Source organism: Physeter macrocephalus, chromosome 4 (assembly GCF_002837175.3).
Source record: "Physeter macrocephalus isolate SW-GA chromosome 4, ASM283717v5, whole genome shotgun sequence".
In the NCBI taxonomy this organism is placed as follows: Eukaryota; Metazoa; Chordata; class Mammalia; order Artiodactyla; family Physeteridae; genus Physeter; species Physeter macrocephalus.
Window position 1 is genome coordinate 38,997,798 of NC_041217.1, and position 14,898 is coordinate 39,012,695.

The following is a 14,898-nucleotide window of genomic DNA, read 5'->3' on the forward strand; positions in this document are numbered from 1 at the left end:
AACCACTACCACGCACTACGTTCTCCGCTGAGTTGTAAGCTTCCTCTGGGCCCTGGGGGTGTATTTTTATTGCTCCAGTGCCTCTCACACACTGGCTGTTAGTCAAGGCTGCTCTGGGAAAAGCACACTGCGCTGGGTCTAGTCCTGCCTCTTCTGCCTTACTAGCTCTGTGATCGTCTAGAGCAAGTCACGTGACTTCTGCGGCCTCAGTTTTCTACCTCACAGGGTGGTTAACTGCCTTGAAGCTACTGCTGGTGAAAGACTCCGGGTGGCGGGGCGGGCTGGGGGTTAAACCTTCCCCTGAACCCCAGGACTCCAGGTCTAACTGCTCCCACCCCACCTCTCTCCCGTCACCACCACTGACCCCTCTCCAAACACATCCTCGCATTTTCTTCCCCCACTTTATGGCTCCAAGTCTCCACCAGAGTCTGTGCTCGGACGTCACCCCCAAGGGCCGAGGGCTCCGTCTGGGGCCCTGCCTCGCCCACCTGGCCACCCCTGCAGATTTTGGACCCTTCTGGGCTAACGGGGACCCAACAGAGCAGGCAGCCTTGGAGTCCCCACATAGGTGGGTGGCCACCACCCGTCCCCCGCGTGTGCACCTGTCTTGGGAGACAGTCCGGGGGTTCCAGGTGCGAGCCAAGATGAGGTTATCTGTCTGTCTGAGGGTCCGTGGGTTCCGCCGGCTGGTGAGCGCTTGCTCGCGTCGTCCGCTTCTCGGGCTCCCTGTCCCTGGTCCACCGCCCCCTCTGACGCTCCTCCAGCACCCTCCCCCGACACCTACCCCCACCCCTCCACCCAGGCTCTCGGTCCTTCCTCCTGTGGGTGTCACTCCGCCCTCCTCCGCAGGAGCCAACCGGCGCGCCGAGGGGCCGCTGCGCTCGGGCTGCGCTAGAGCATAAAACTCGCTCGGCCGAGCCGGTGCGCTGCAGCTGCCGCTGGTCGCCACACGCCGGCCGGGGCGCGTGGGCTCGGCTGGGGCTTCCAGGCCGGCGGGCGACACCGATGGCCGGGAGCGCGCCTCCAAGCAGGCTCAGGGACATCCGCTTTCCGCTTCCGGAAAAGTTTGGAGAGAGTGGATTTGGGGTGGATTTGGGAGTGGTGCCCGCTCCCCCAGCCTTCTTTCCCTTCCAGAGGCCTCACCGTGCACAGCCTCATCCATTCTTCCTTTCCTGACACCTTGCCTCCCTGACCCCTCCTTCCCTTCGCTCCTGGGTTCCCCCTCCCCTCTCTGGGATCAGCATCTTCTCCTTCCTTATCTCATTCTCCATCGTCCTCTCTATCCCCATCTTCTTAACATTTCCACCCAGTTTCAGCCTTTTCCCGGTCATCCCCAACCTTCTCCTTTTTTCCATCTTAAAACTTCCCCTCCCCACTCCATCTCATTCAACCAACCTCTCCACTCACACTCACACTCTCCATCCATCCCTCTCCTTCCTCCCAGCAAACTGCCACCATGGATCCTGGGCCTCCTTGGATCACCAACGCCACCCCCGGGAGCACCCTCTCTGTCCCCAATGCCACCACACCCTGGCTGGGCCGGGATGAGGATCTGGCCAAGGTGGAGATCGGCGTCCTGGCCACTGTCCTGGTGCTGGCGACAGGGGGCAACCTGACTGTGCTGCTGACAGTGGGACAGCCAGGCCGCAAGCGCTCCCGCATGCACCTGTTTGTGCTGCACCTGGCCCTGACGGACCTGGGTGTGGCGCTCTTCCAGGTGCTGCCCCAGCTGCTGTGGGACATCACCTACCGCTTCCAGGGCCCCGACCCCCTCTGCCAGGCCATCAAGTACCTGCAGGTGCTCAGCATGTTCGCCTCCACCTACATGCTGCTGGCCATGACGCTTGACCGCTACCTGGCCGTTTGTCACCCCCTGTGCAGCCTCCAGCAGCCCAGCCGGTCCACCTACCCTCTCATTGCAGCCCCTTGGCTGCTGGCTGCCATCCTCAGCCTCCCTCAAGTCTTCATTTTTTCTTTACGAGAGGTGATCCAGGGCTCTGGAGTGCTGGACTGCTGGGCAGACTTCCGCTTTCCTTGGGGGCCACGGGCCTACATCACCTGGACCACCCTGGCCATCTTCATCCTGCCTGTGGCCATGCTCACGGCCTGCTACAGCCTCATCTGCCATGAAATCTGTAAGAACCTAAAAGTCAAGGCCGGGGCCTGGAAGGTAGAAGGAGGGGGTTGGAGGACTTGGAACCGGCCCTCACCTCCTTCTGCCTCAGCTGCAGCCACACGGGGGCTGCCATCCCGGGTCAGCAGCACCAGCACCATCTCACGGGCCAAGATCCGAACTGTGAAGATGACCTTCGTCATTGTGCTGGCCTACATCGCCTGCTGGGCGCCTTTCTTCAGTGTCCAGATGTGGTCTGTGTGGGACGAGAATGCCCCTGATGAAGGCAAGTGTGTGGTCTGGTGAGGGGTGGTGTGGGAGCCTGAGGTGGAAAAATGCGGAGAGGAGAGGACAAGAGTATTAGGACAGGGTCACGATGGCTCACAAGGCCGCATAGGTAACAAATGAGTGAAGCAGTTAGGAAAGATGGTGCCTGTCCCATGTAAAAAGGGACAGCTGCAACTCCCATCCAGCCAAAAGATGCCATGTGAGTATCTTTTGCGTGAATTTCCATATTTTAAAATTTTGGTAACTAATGTAAACATTTAAAAATACTATTTGTCCCTAAAAAAATATGACCATTAGTAGATTTGGCCAAACAACTGGCAGTTTGCTAGATGTTTGAAAGGGATTTTCAAATGATTCCATCCAGGATGGCAATTTGTGGCCCACGAACTATGTCTCTCAGCGCTCTTCCCCCCTGCAACTGAACATGACGTTGAACTCCTTTTCAACAGCCACTTTCAATGAATTAGCCTTGGTGCACAACCCTGAAATTTCAAGTTCAACACTTTTGTCTTGCTTATGAGAAAGCAGAGGCTCAGAGAGGAAACATGACTTGCCCAAGGCCACACAGCAAAGTGAAAAGTAGAACCCAAGCCTGGTGCCTCCTTGTTTTTTCCCCTCAACTACATCCTCCTTCCCCCCGTGCCCCCATAACCCTGGCTCTGAAAGTGACGAGGAGAGGGCCCTTCCTCCTACGTGAAAAACAAAATGGGACTGTGTTCCGGTTGGCACATAGAAGGCCTTGTTCTGGTCATTTTTTGGAGTGAGGTAGATGGCAGCCTCCTAAGTTTTAGACACTGCCAGATGGTCAGGCCATTTGGGGGTGAACTTGTCCTCAGAAAGGTAGACGCGGTGTCTGGGCACCCAAAATGTTGGAGAGAGGTATTCAAAGACATCTGTTCCTGCTCCCCTAAGAAGAGTGGGGGACAAGTCTGTGAAGAGGGGTGACTGTGTCCTCTGCAGTGCATCACATCTTATGCGCAGCTCGGGGTATATAATGGGTGCAGCACGTGACTGCCCTAGGGAGGCCCTGTGCACAGTTTCCTCTGGAAGCTTTCCCGAGGGTTCAGTGGCCAGCAGACCCTGGCCACCACTTCCTACCAGCTCTTAGGGAGTGGTCCCCCTTCCCTGTAGGCTGTCTTTTTTTTTTTTTTTTTTTTTTGTGGTATGCGGGCCTCCCTCTGCTGCGGCCTCTCCCGTTGCGGAGCACAGGCTCCGGAGCGCAGGCCCAGCGGCCATGGCTCACGGGCCCAGCAGCTCCGCGGCATGTGGGATCCTCCCAGACCGGGGCGCGAACCCGGTTCCCCTGCATCGGCAGGCGGACGCGCAACCACCGCGCCACCAGGGAAGCCCATTCCCTGTGCTTTTGTTTCTAATCTCATTTTGCTCATCCTAGCACACACTTAAGCCAAATGCTTTGCTTTTCTGGAGAGATGAAGTTAAGTGGAAGGCTGTTCATGATGTTAACACAACTCTGTGAGAGAAGTGTGACAGCAATACTGAACTCTTACAGTCCCATCATACCCCTTCTTAACCACCTTTCAGACACCAGTCTGGACCAGAGACTATTTATAAATTACCCTTAAAGCAATGAGCGTATTAATCCTAACCACCTGTAGGGACCTCCCTGCTCTAGTCAAGCACAGAATAGAAGGAAGGAGGGCTTTCTAGTGCCAAGCACATTCAGGCCTTGTGCTACTTCGGGGTGACCTTCTCTACATCTGAGTAACCTGAGACTCAGAGAGGTGAAATAACTGGTCCGTAGTGCCGCTGCTAGTAGGAGATGGAGCCAGGAATCGAATCAAGGTCTTTGTGGGCCAAGCTTTGACCGTGGCGTGGCTTTATTCCCAACAATCACAGCTGAGCTGATGTCACCAGGGGTGAGAAGGCCATTGACCCCTTTATCGAGGAACCTACCGGAAGATGGGGATCCTGCCGTTCAGCCAGTGCAGGCTTTCCTGCTCGCCTGCTGTACTCACTGTCATCATCAGCCTGTCCCAGAGACCCATGTATAGAGTGCTTACCACTTACCAAGAGCCTCACCGAGTTTGAAGTACAGGAACTAAGTACCCCTCAGAAAATGTGCTCCCTCAGAAAATTGGAAGCCCTCTGGGACCTTTGAGTCGGGCTGACATTCGTTACTTTAGACTTACTTTCCAGTACACCCAGTTTCCCTCCACAGCAAACTAGCCTCCTGGCCGCCTGTCCCTGGGTCTTTGGTGAGAAGCTGTCTGTATCCTTGCCCTTGGCCCTGCCCCCGACTGTCAGCTGAGCTTCCGTCAGAATGCAGTGCAGCCTTTGGCCAGGACTAGTAGTGGATCTGCCCTCGGGAGCTGAGAGGTGAAGCCTCTGCAGACTCCGATGCTCCGGGCCCATCTCCAGCCCCTGCACAGGGCCTGGCTCAGACAGGGCCAAATCAAACAGGTGCTTCCCAAATGAAGAAACTTCTGGAACCCCTAAGTCTCTGGCCTAGTCTAGGCACTACATATATATGTCAATGGAGCACACCGGATGAATACCACCCCTTAGCCAAAGCAACCCCAAGTCTTCTGCAGCCCCTGGGTATTAAGTTAACTGGGGAGCAGGCCAGACCCCAGACAAGCCTGAAGGAGGCTGTGCTTGTTGCTGAGGATGGTCTCTCCTCCACTTACAGGTGCTCGCTCCTTGCCCTCACTTCTGTGCTCTAGACCTGCCCATCCAGGCCCAGGTGCCTTCAGCTTCCTACCTCTATGATGCAAGCCTTCTCTCAAACATGCTGACCCTGTATCTTCCCTTCTCTTGGGCTACGAGTACCGCACTGGAGAGCATACCCTCGGGAGAGGTGCATGAGGAATCTGTGTATCGGAAGATTTCATGGTGCTTTACAGAGCAGGCACTTGAGCTTTGCCTTTGAGTTTGTTGGTTGAAATGGTGGCAGGGTGCAGGATTGCTGCTTTGAAGAGGGAAGACCTAGGTTCAAGTCTATGCCATAACCCTTAAGGTTCCTTCCAGCTCTTACGTTGTATTTGGTGATTCCACCTCTAAGGTTCCTTCCAGCTTAAGCATTGTGCTCAGTGATTCTACAGCCTCCACTGAAGAGCAGGGTAACTCAGTATGCAACCCATGCCGTAACTGTAGCCGTGGTGCATCTAGCAGGAGGACGGGGCCCATCCCAGCAGCTTTCCTGTTGTCGTGAGAAGTTTCATTTCATTTTCAGAAAGAGTATTGTATCTGGAAGAAATCTTATCAGAGTCTTTGAACTCTCACATTTTGACTGCCCAAGAGAGAAATTAGCTCCCCCACCCGCCAAGGATGGTGCATTCTTTGGATGTGATTTCTGACGACAGAGAACAAGTACTGGCCTGGAACGGGTTGCCTGGATGCCCTGTACCTAGAAGGTGCACAGTTGGAGGTGACATCATGGGACCTGTAGGGCTTTCAGGCTCCACTGATGGCCCTACCAGGTCCCTATCACTGGCCTGGCACAGTCGATACTCACATGCAAAATGACTGAATGACAGAATGACTGGGACTGACCCCTCAGGGTCAAGGAGGACAGAATTCGGAAGGCAATGTGCACCCGTATCTATGACATAAGTGGGGATGGAGGTGTGCCTGAACCTGGCTAGAATCATGGTTATTTTTCCTGCATGTTTTATAGAAGTTGCTTCATCCTAGCTGTACATCCATGAGGGGATTCAAGAGCGAGGTTTTGGAGCAAAGACAGTGTCTCCTATTTGGGCTGGTCCTGTCCCGGACTATGTTTGCACCTCTAAAGTCAACTCAGAGCAAGCCTCGGATCCTGTCGTCACCCTGTAGTACAAAACGAACAAATAAATCAGTGAGGCAAGACTCTGGAGTCAGGAGTCCCAGGTTCATGCCCCAGCTGTGTTCCTTTCTAATTATAGAACCCCATGTGAGTCCCAGGTCCTCTCTGGGATTCAATTTCCTTCTCCGTTCAGTAGGGACCAAGACACTCTCCCAGGTCCCTTCAAGCTCTGAAATTCTTGTGCTTCTCTCTCGGCAGATTCAACCAATGTGTCTTTCACCATCTCCATGCTTTTGGGCAACCTCAGCAGCTGCTGCAACCCCTGGATCTACATGGGCTTCAACGGCCACCTGTGGCCGCGTTCCCTCTGCCGTCTGGCCTGCTGCGGGGGGCCGGGACCCAGGATGTGCAGGCAGCTCTCCAGCGGCAGCCCATCCAGCCGCTGCGCCATGCTGCTGACCCGCTCCAGTGGCCTGCCCACCCTCAGCCTCAGCCCCAGACTCAGCCGGAGGCCGGCGCCCAAAGACCCACTGGAGGGTGAAGAGCAGGTGGACAGGGGCACCATCACCGAGACCAGCATCTTTTAGAGAACACTTCCCGGACTGTGGCAGAGGGTCTCCACCCATCTCAGCACTGGGTGTAAATGCTGGGAGCACAGGGCTGGAGTTAGGGGAGCCCAGTCTGAGGCAGGGCGAGGACGCCAGAATGGCTGCTCCTACTCTTGGTTACACAGCTGCCGTCGTTTGCTCCCAACCTCACATGCTGGGAGTCAGGGAGAATCAGACTGTCTGCTTCCCTGATCCTGCCATATTCACAGGGTGTCTGGGAACCACACGTGTGGTAGATGTGGTGCCCCAGATCTGACAGGCCTAGGGCTGTCCTGTCTGGGGGTCCACAGGCAGCAGGGATTCAGAGGCTGGTCTCCTATCTTGTTTGTCCCATCCTAACCTGACTAGCGCATCCCAGTTCAACCAGGAGAGGGAAGGAGTGAAAACCTGCGAGAAGGACCCTGTCTGCATCCTGAGTTTTTGTTTTTGGGGTTGTTTTTGGTAGAGAGAGGATTGTTTAATGAAGAAAGTGAATAGGTGTGAGGGCTTCGCCTGCTATGCCCACCTGTCTACCGAAGGGAAATGCAGGGTTAGCACAGCACCTGGTAACTGGTAAAAACTCTGCAAACGCTACTTCTCTTCTCCCCACGCACCTCGTTTAGAGTTAGGGTGGGTGACAGGGCAAAGTATTGCATGTTCTCAGTGGAATGACCAATGGGGGGTGAACGTGAGAAGAAAGAGTGAGGAAAGGAGGAGATGAAAATGGTCACAATAAAATTCCGAGTGGGAGGAAGCCTCGGAGGCAGCAGGGATTGGTTGCTCTCCCTCCTCCCCTCAAGGGGTCCACATGGCTCCTGCCTCTTGGGGATGTACAGAGGAGACATCCTTTGAGAAAGTGTGACTTAGTCATGGCTCTGGATTTGTTTGAGGCTCTTCAAAGCTTCCACACGAATCACATGCTTTTGCCGTGATCAAATCAGGAGCCCAGGACTGGAAACTCGGTTCTGCCGTGGGGTATCTGTATGACCTTGGGCAAGTCATCTCTCTCTCTCTGGGCCTCAGCTCCTCACCTGTAGAACAGAGATGATCTCTAAGGCGTTTCCCAGCTTGAAACTTTCATGACTTTGCAAGACTGGAGAAGCGTTCTCTAAGGACGTTCTAACCAGTAGGCTCTGGAAGAATTGTTGTATTTTCATGACAGTGACATTTATGCCCTTTGACTCAGTTCTGGTGACTTTGGTTCCTGCCTTGGCCGTACTGTCCACTTTTGCCCTCAGTTCTGTGATGCTGACGCCAAGAGAGCCTGGCAGGTAGAATGTGGGGCTTTGTCCTGCTCCTTATTATCCCCAGTGGGATTTATACCATGGGATAACCTCCCCACCATGGTTCTGGTTCTAATCAAAGCGATGGTCTTGATGGTGGAAAGACCATCCGCTGAAGTCAGGAGAACTGGGTCCTGGTTCTACCACCATGCCACCACCAATGGCCTTGCTCTCTTCATTATGAGGGTCAAATAGGACTGTGCGTGTGTAGGTGGTTTGTAAATTCTTGAACTATACTATACACATGAACCCATGCTAATGTAGGGATTGCTGATCTAATTAAGAGCTCCTGAGAGTGCTCTAGGGAGCAGTTACTCTCTGCCCTCCACTCCTGGGGAAGTTTTGAGGAGTGACTGTGGCTTTGGGGATACACTTCTTTAAGAGGCCACTTAGCTCTAAGAAGTCTCATTAGGCTTCCTGAAAAGAAAAGAACCTAAGCTGAGTGTTGTGAGTGAACAAAGCACCCCAGCCCTTCAATACTAGAGCAGTGGAGAGCGGGACACAGACCCTAATGAGACCAAGGCTCAAGGTGGATATGGGAACCTACTGTCTCTCTTCACTGCACCCTGTTGCTAACATCAGTCCCTGACATCCAACCACTTCTTCCCTGTCCCTCTGTCCCGATGGAGCTGGGCTGAGGAGCCTCCCATGCCAGCTGAGCTGTTGAAGTTGCTCTGCTTGCACTTCAGACCACAGTTCCTGACCCTGGTGCCCATAGTAGGTACTAAGTAAATCTTTGCTCATCACGATGACTGGGAGGTACAAGGGATACCGGCCTTGTACCCCCAAACCTGGGTTTGAGTCCTGACCTCACCTCTTTTCTACCTGTTTGAACTTGGGCAAGTTATCCAATCTCTCTGAGCAACAGGCACCTCATTTGTTAAATAGAAATAACAATGCCCGCCTTGTTGGGAGGTCACAGATGTGAGGCTGTAGACTATATAACACTCTACTGACATTAGAGAAGATAGTGGCCTGGCTCGGGATTGCATCCAGTGCGTGACTTCCAGGGCACTGGGCCCAGGAGACTCTATATTAGGGAGGCGAGAAGAGACCTGGAATCAAGATTGGCTAGAGCCCCTTCCATGCCTAATCTGGGCCTTCTATAGCAAAGAGTAGCACATAATCCTACTATTATATTTCCAGCTTTGCATCGCATGAGGGCGGATTTACTTGTGGTGGTGGTTTGGGGCCCTCCCTCTCCCTCCCATGGAAAGGCTGCAATTGACCTTTTCCAGAAAGCTAGTGCTGTCCTATGATGAGGCCAATGGGGAACAGCTGGACACTGGGCTGGGGGCTTCTGGAGCCTATTCCAGGAGGCTCCTGAAGGGAATGGCAGGATCCTGTCTGGATCTATGAATGATGGCTTTTGCAGTCCCTGTAGGAAGCTGTCACAGGAATTCAGAGCCAGCACCAGGGCCTTGGATAGGGTCCAGGGAGGTGGGCCTTGTGGGAAGCAAGAAGGAGGTCCCGTGCTCTCTGGGTCAAGCTCATTTCTGACAGCTCACCCCAGGAAAAACTGAGCGATACTGTCCCTGGGCTGAGCAATTTTGTAAAATGTTTATGCCATCCTGTGGACTCTGTGAAATACAGTACTTCAGTCCCGTGGAACCCATGTGGGAGCAGGGGTCTGGTGGGTGGGCAGGGCAGAAGATGGCAGGAGGAGGTTAATTGCTTGACTGTGGGCATTTCTCAGAATGGCTTTTTATGTTGTTTGGTATAGGCCAGTAATTTTGCAGATGACTCTGTGTTTTGTATGTAAATAGGTATTTTATCTATCGAGGGGCTATAGCCTCAGCCTAGGCCACAGCAACTCACTCCTGGGTCCAGAACCCAGACATGTGGTTGAAATTGACCAATACAGCTACTTAATAACCAGGAGATTTCTGGGCTTCTTTGTTTCCTATGGGCAATGACAATGGGATATGTAAGCTAAAATAAAATTGTGATCTCCTTGAACAGGGCAGGGCCAAGGGAAAGGTTGAAGGGCGGGGATCCACCTTCTTGGTACCCCTACATTCACTTAAGAGGGAAAAGGAGACAAGAGTGACCTGGGATTTGTCCTGGGGCCACACGGTGGCAGTGTGGAGCTGAAAGTGTGTCCGAAGCAGTAATGACCCACAGGGACCTACTGGGAAAGTCACACCGGTCTTCCAGTTCTTACGCCATACTAACTTTCCCTCAAGTTCTAGAGTCTTGATCTCTCATTTGACCAGCTCTGTTGAGATACTTGGACGTGCAGTTCTTTTCGTCTAAGTTCGTGGAGGATGTATTTGGCAAGGAGGGGCAAAGAACAAGAGGTTTCTTCTGCAGGGTAAGGGCCTGATACAGAAATTCCTTCCTGAAAGGGTGAGTGTATGAGAGAGCTAGGGGACCTCAATGATGAAATTATAATGTGTTTAGTTTAGAGGCCAGGGGCTTGGGTAAGAAGGCCTCTTGAGGCCCCTCTGGACCAGGAAGACTATCCTGATCTGAGAGCAAATATCCCACTGGCGTTGAGCATAAAATACCTCCTCACCCTGTGGGTCTTGCTGGCCAATAAGTTAGTGTCCCTCATGGAATTCTGCTTCAGTTCTATGGTGAGCATTGGGTGCTTGCTCCTTTAGAATAAAAATTCATGGAAGACAGGTCACATTTACTCTAGTCTACTGTGTATTCCCAGTTCATCATTGACATGTAATCAACTTTCTACTGGTTGCCAGTAGCAAATCAGTTTTTCGGTACATAGGTATAAGATAGTTTTGGAGAGATTTTATCCAGTCTTTATCCACAGAGGAGCCCAGAGTGGGGCAGCATGATTCTTCCCTGGAGGTTCTGATGACATACAACATGGGAGAGAGTGACTTCATTGTACCAGAAGCTGTGCTCCTCAAATGGTGATTACTCGTACAGGCAACCATTTATACAGATTTAGGCAGCTAACCCTTTAAGCTCACAGAGGTATCACAAACAAAAGGCCATTTTATTTCTAGTAACATGGCTAGCAATGAGGATCAGGTCATATTGTTAGCTGGCCCCAGTCATCAGCTTATTGGCCCAAGCTCCTTAGGATGTGAAATCAGTCCTCCTCTTCACTTAACAGGTCATCTAAGTCATCTGCACCACTGATGGTCAGTCAAACCTCTGTAAGTCATTTGGAGTCACACTTTCAACTCTATTCTTAAACAGCAGTTGCCAAGAATGCCTTCCCCTTATAAGCAACTGGGGTCAGTGCTAATGTTAACCACTATGATATACTTATCTGCCATGAAAGTCATACTTTTGAAGCCAATCATAGCAGAAGTTCACTATTGACCTTAATCAGGTGGTCAGTGGCATTCTTGTCTCTGTTTTCTCTGACATCAACATCCTGCTCCCAAGTATCATCACTGCTTCTGAGTTCAGTTCAGGTCAGTCCCTGGAGAATTTATTGAGTGCCTCCATCGCGTCAGGCCTGCTCCCTTTCCTTCTGCTTCTTCTCCCATCCGTCAATTGTCCATCTTTCTTCCTAAACTGAGGTCAGAAACCACCTCTCTCTGAGATGTTTCTTTCTGATTAGGCCCACCTGATCTTAACATTCCTACACCCAATCTACTTAAACATTGATGAGCTTTGGTTTCATTGCTCTGTGTTAATTCTCCCTTGTCACATGTTGTTTTGTACATGCTCTTGCCTGTCCCCACAACTAGGTTATACATGCCTTGACCCCATCCACATGCTCAAGTCTTATTTTTGTGTTTGATCCTCCTAACTCCCAGGGCCTATCCAGAATTCTGCAGAAAGCAGGTGCTCTGTCCGTGCTACTGCAGTTGTCCCCTCTCCTGGTGTGGGAACTGTCTCAGCAGTATCTCTGCCCAGTCTCTCTTGGGTGTGCTGTAACTTATCTGAATCTCTTCAGCACACTCTTGAATTCTCTCTTTTTTTTTTCTTTTTAAAAGAGATCAATAAAAAGTAGAGTTTTATTTCTGTTTGCAAAGATGGTGTCATTGTTGTTGACTTTGGTAGTGGTTAGTCTTCATTCTGCCTCTCTAATCAGTAGAATCTCTTTTTCCCCATTAAGAAAAGCTTCAACAAAACTGATAAACCTTTAGCCAGACTCGTCAAGAAAAAAGAGAGAGAAGGCCCAAATAAATAAAATCAGAGATGAATAAAGAAGTTATAAACGACACCACAGCAATATGAAGGATCAAAAGAGATTACTACAATTATATGCTAATAAAATGGACAACCTAGAAGAAATGGACAAATTCCTAGAGATGTGCACTCTCCCATGACTGAATCAAGAAGAAATAGAAAATATGAACAGACCAATCACCAGTAATGAAATTGAATCCATAATTTAAAGAACTCCTAACAAACAAAAGTCCAGGACCAGACATCTTCACAGGTGAATTCTACTAAACATTTAGAGAAGAATTAATGCTTAGCCTTCTCAAATTATTGGCAGAGAAAGGAATGCTTCCAAACTCATGCTACAAGGCCAGCCACACTCTGATACCAAAACCAGACAAAGATATCACAAAAAAAGTAAATTACAGGCCCATATCACCAATGGACATAGATGAAAAACTCCTCAATAAAATGCTAGCAAACCTAATCTAACAATACATTAGAAAGATCATACATGGTGGTCAAGTGAAATTTATTTCAGGGATGCAAGGATTTTTCAATATCCACAAATCAATCAATGTGATACACCACATTAATGAACTGAAGAATAAAAGTCATTTGATCATCTCAATAGATATAGAAAAGGCTTTTGACAAAATTTAACTTTCCTTTATGACAAAAATTCTCAACAAAGTGGTTATAGAAGGAACATAACTCAACATAATAAAGACCATATATGACAAGCCCACAGCTAACATCATGCTCAATGTTGAAAAGCTAAAAGCATTTCCTCTAAGATCAGAAACAAGACAAGGATGCCCACTCGCAACACTTCTAACCAACATAGTATTGGAAGTCCTAGCCACAGCAATTAGACCAGAAAAAGAAATAAAAGGAATCCAAATTGGAAGGAAGAAGTAAAACTGTCACTGTTTTCAGATGACATGATATTACACATGGAAAATCTTAAAGATGCCACCAAAAAACTACTGGAGCTCATCAATGAATTTGGAAAAGTTGCAGGTTACAAAAGTAGTATGCAGAAATTGGTTGCATTTCTATACACTGACAACAAACTATCAGAAAGAAAAATTAAGAAAATAATCCCATTTACAATTGCATCAAAAAGAATAAAATATCTAGAAATAAATATAACTAAGGAAGTAAAAGACCTGTACTTGGAAAACTATAAGACACTAATGAAAGAAACTGAAGATGACACAAACAGATGGAAAAATATACTGTGCTCATGGATTGAAAGAAATAATATTGTTAGGGTCTTCACTGGGGGCACAGTGGTTAAGAATCTGCCTGCCAATACAGGGGACACGGGTTCGAGCCCTAGTCCGGGAAGACCCCACATGCCAAGGAGCAACTAAGCCTGTGCGCCACAACTACTGAAGCCCGTGCGCCTAGAGCCCATGCTCCGCAACAAGAGAAGCCACCTCAGTGAGAAGCCTGCGCACTGCAACGAAGAGTAGCCCCTGCTCGCTGCAACTGGAGAAAGCCCGCATGCAGTAACAAAGACCCAACGCAGCCAAAAATGAAATAAATAAATTTATTTTTTTTAAAAAAAGAAATAATATTGTTAAAATGACCATACTACTCAAGACAATCTACAGACTCAGTGCCATCTCTATCAAAATACCAATGGCATTTTTCACAGAGCTAGAACAAATAATTCTAAAATTTGTATGGAAACACAAAAGACTCTGAATAGCCAAAACAATCTTGAGAAAGAAGAACAAACCTGGAAGTATCACACTCCCTGATTTCAAACTACAATACAAAGCTACAGTAATCAAAACAGTGTGGTACTGCCACAAAAACAGACACATAGATCAATGGAACAGAATAGAACAGCGGTACCCAACCCTTTTGGCACCAGGAACCAGTTTCATGGAAGACAATTTTTCCATGGACAGGGGTGGGAGGATGGTTCAGGCAGTAATGCGATCAATGGGGGCAATGCTTGAGGCAGTAATGTGAGCAGTGGTTCAGACAGTAGTGCAAGCGACGGTTCAGGTGGTAATGCGAGCAATGGGGAGCAGCAGGTGAAGCTTCCTTGCTCGCCCACTGCTCACCTCCTGCTGTGTGGCCCAGTTCCTAACAGGCCACAGACCGGTACCAGTCTGCTGTACTGGTCTTTGGCCCGGGGGTCGGGGACCCCTGGAATAGAGAGTCCAGAAATGAACCCACACTTATATGAAGTGTGGGTTAGCCTATGACAAAAAAGGCAAGAATATAAAATGGGGAAAGGAAAGCCTCTTCAATAAATGGTGTTGGGAAAACTGCACAGCTACACGCGCAAGAATCACACTGGACTACTTTCTCACACCAGGCACAAAAATAAATTCAAAGTGGACTAAAGTCTTAAATGCAAGGCCTGAAACCATAAAACTTCTAGAAGAAAACATAGGCAGTACACATTTTGACATTGGTCTTAGTAACATTTTTCTTGGATATGTCACCTCAGGCAAGGGAAAAAAAAGCAATAATAAACAATTGGAGCAACTGACAAAGGATTAATCTCCAAAATTTACAAGCAGCTCATGCAGCTCAATATCAAAAAGCAAACAACCCAATCCAAAAATGGGCAGAAAACCTAAATAGACATTTCTCCAAAGAAGATATACAGATTGCCAACAAACACATGAAAGAATGCTCAACATCATTAATCATTAGAGAAATGCAAATCAAAACCACAATGAGATATCATCTCAAACCGGTCAGAATGGCCATCATCAAAAAAATCTAGAAACAATAAATGCTGGACAGGGTGTGGAGAAAAGG

The 14,898-nt window shown here is 49.6% G+C and overlaps 1 protein-coding gene across 2 annotated transcripts; it reads left to right on the plus strand.

Annotated features, from left to right (window-relative positions):
* Positions 1-949: 949 nt before the first annotated feature.
* On the plus strand, positions 950-9,892 carry AVPR1B (arginine vasopressin receptor 1B). 2 transcript variants are annotated; one of them, XM_028488526.1, is made up of 3 exons: positions 950-2,135; positions 2,226-2,399; positions 6,405-9,892. In XM_028488526.1, the coding sequence occupies exons 1-3, from the start codon at positions 1,457-1,459 to the stop codon at positions 6,731-6,733; spliced, it is 1,182 nt and encodes a 393-aa protein (XP_028344327.1). In that variant the 5' UTR covers positions 950-1,456; the 3' UTR covers positions 6,734-9,892. The 2 variants fall into 2 exon arrangements, with proteins under 2 accessions (XP_028344327.1, XP_007100387.2); XM_007100325.3 differs by having other exon boundaries at positions 950-2,399.
* The last annotated feature ends 5,006 nt before the right edge of the window (positions 9,893-14,898 follow it).

Coding starts and splice junctions, on each gene's coding strand:
- AVPR1B (XM_007100325.3), top strand. CDS start 1,457: ATGGATCCTGGGCCTCCTTGGATCACCAACGCCACCCCCGGGAGCACC. Junction 2,400..6,404: donor CGAGAATGCCCCTGATGAAG/GCAAGTGTGTGG, acceptor CTCTCTCGGCAG/ATTCAACCAATGTGTCTTTC.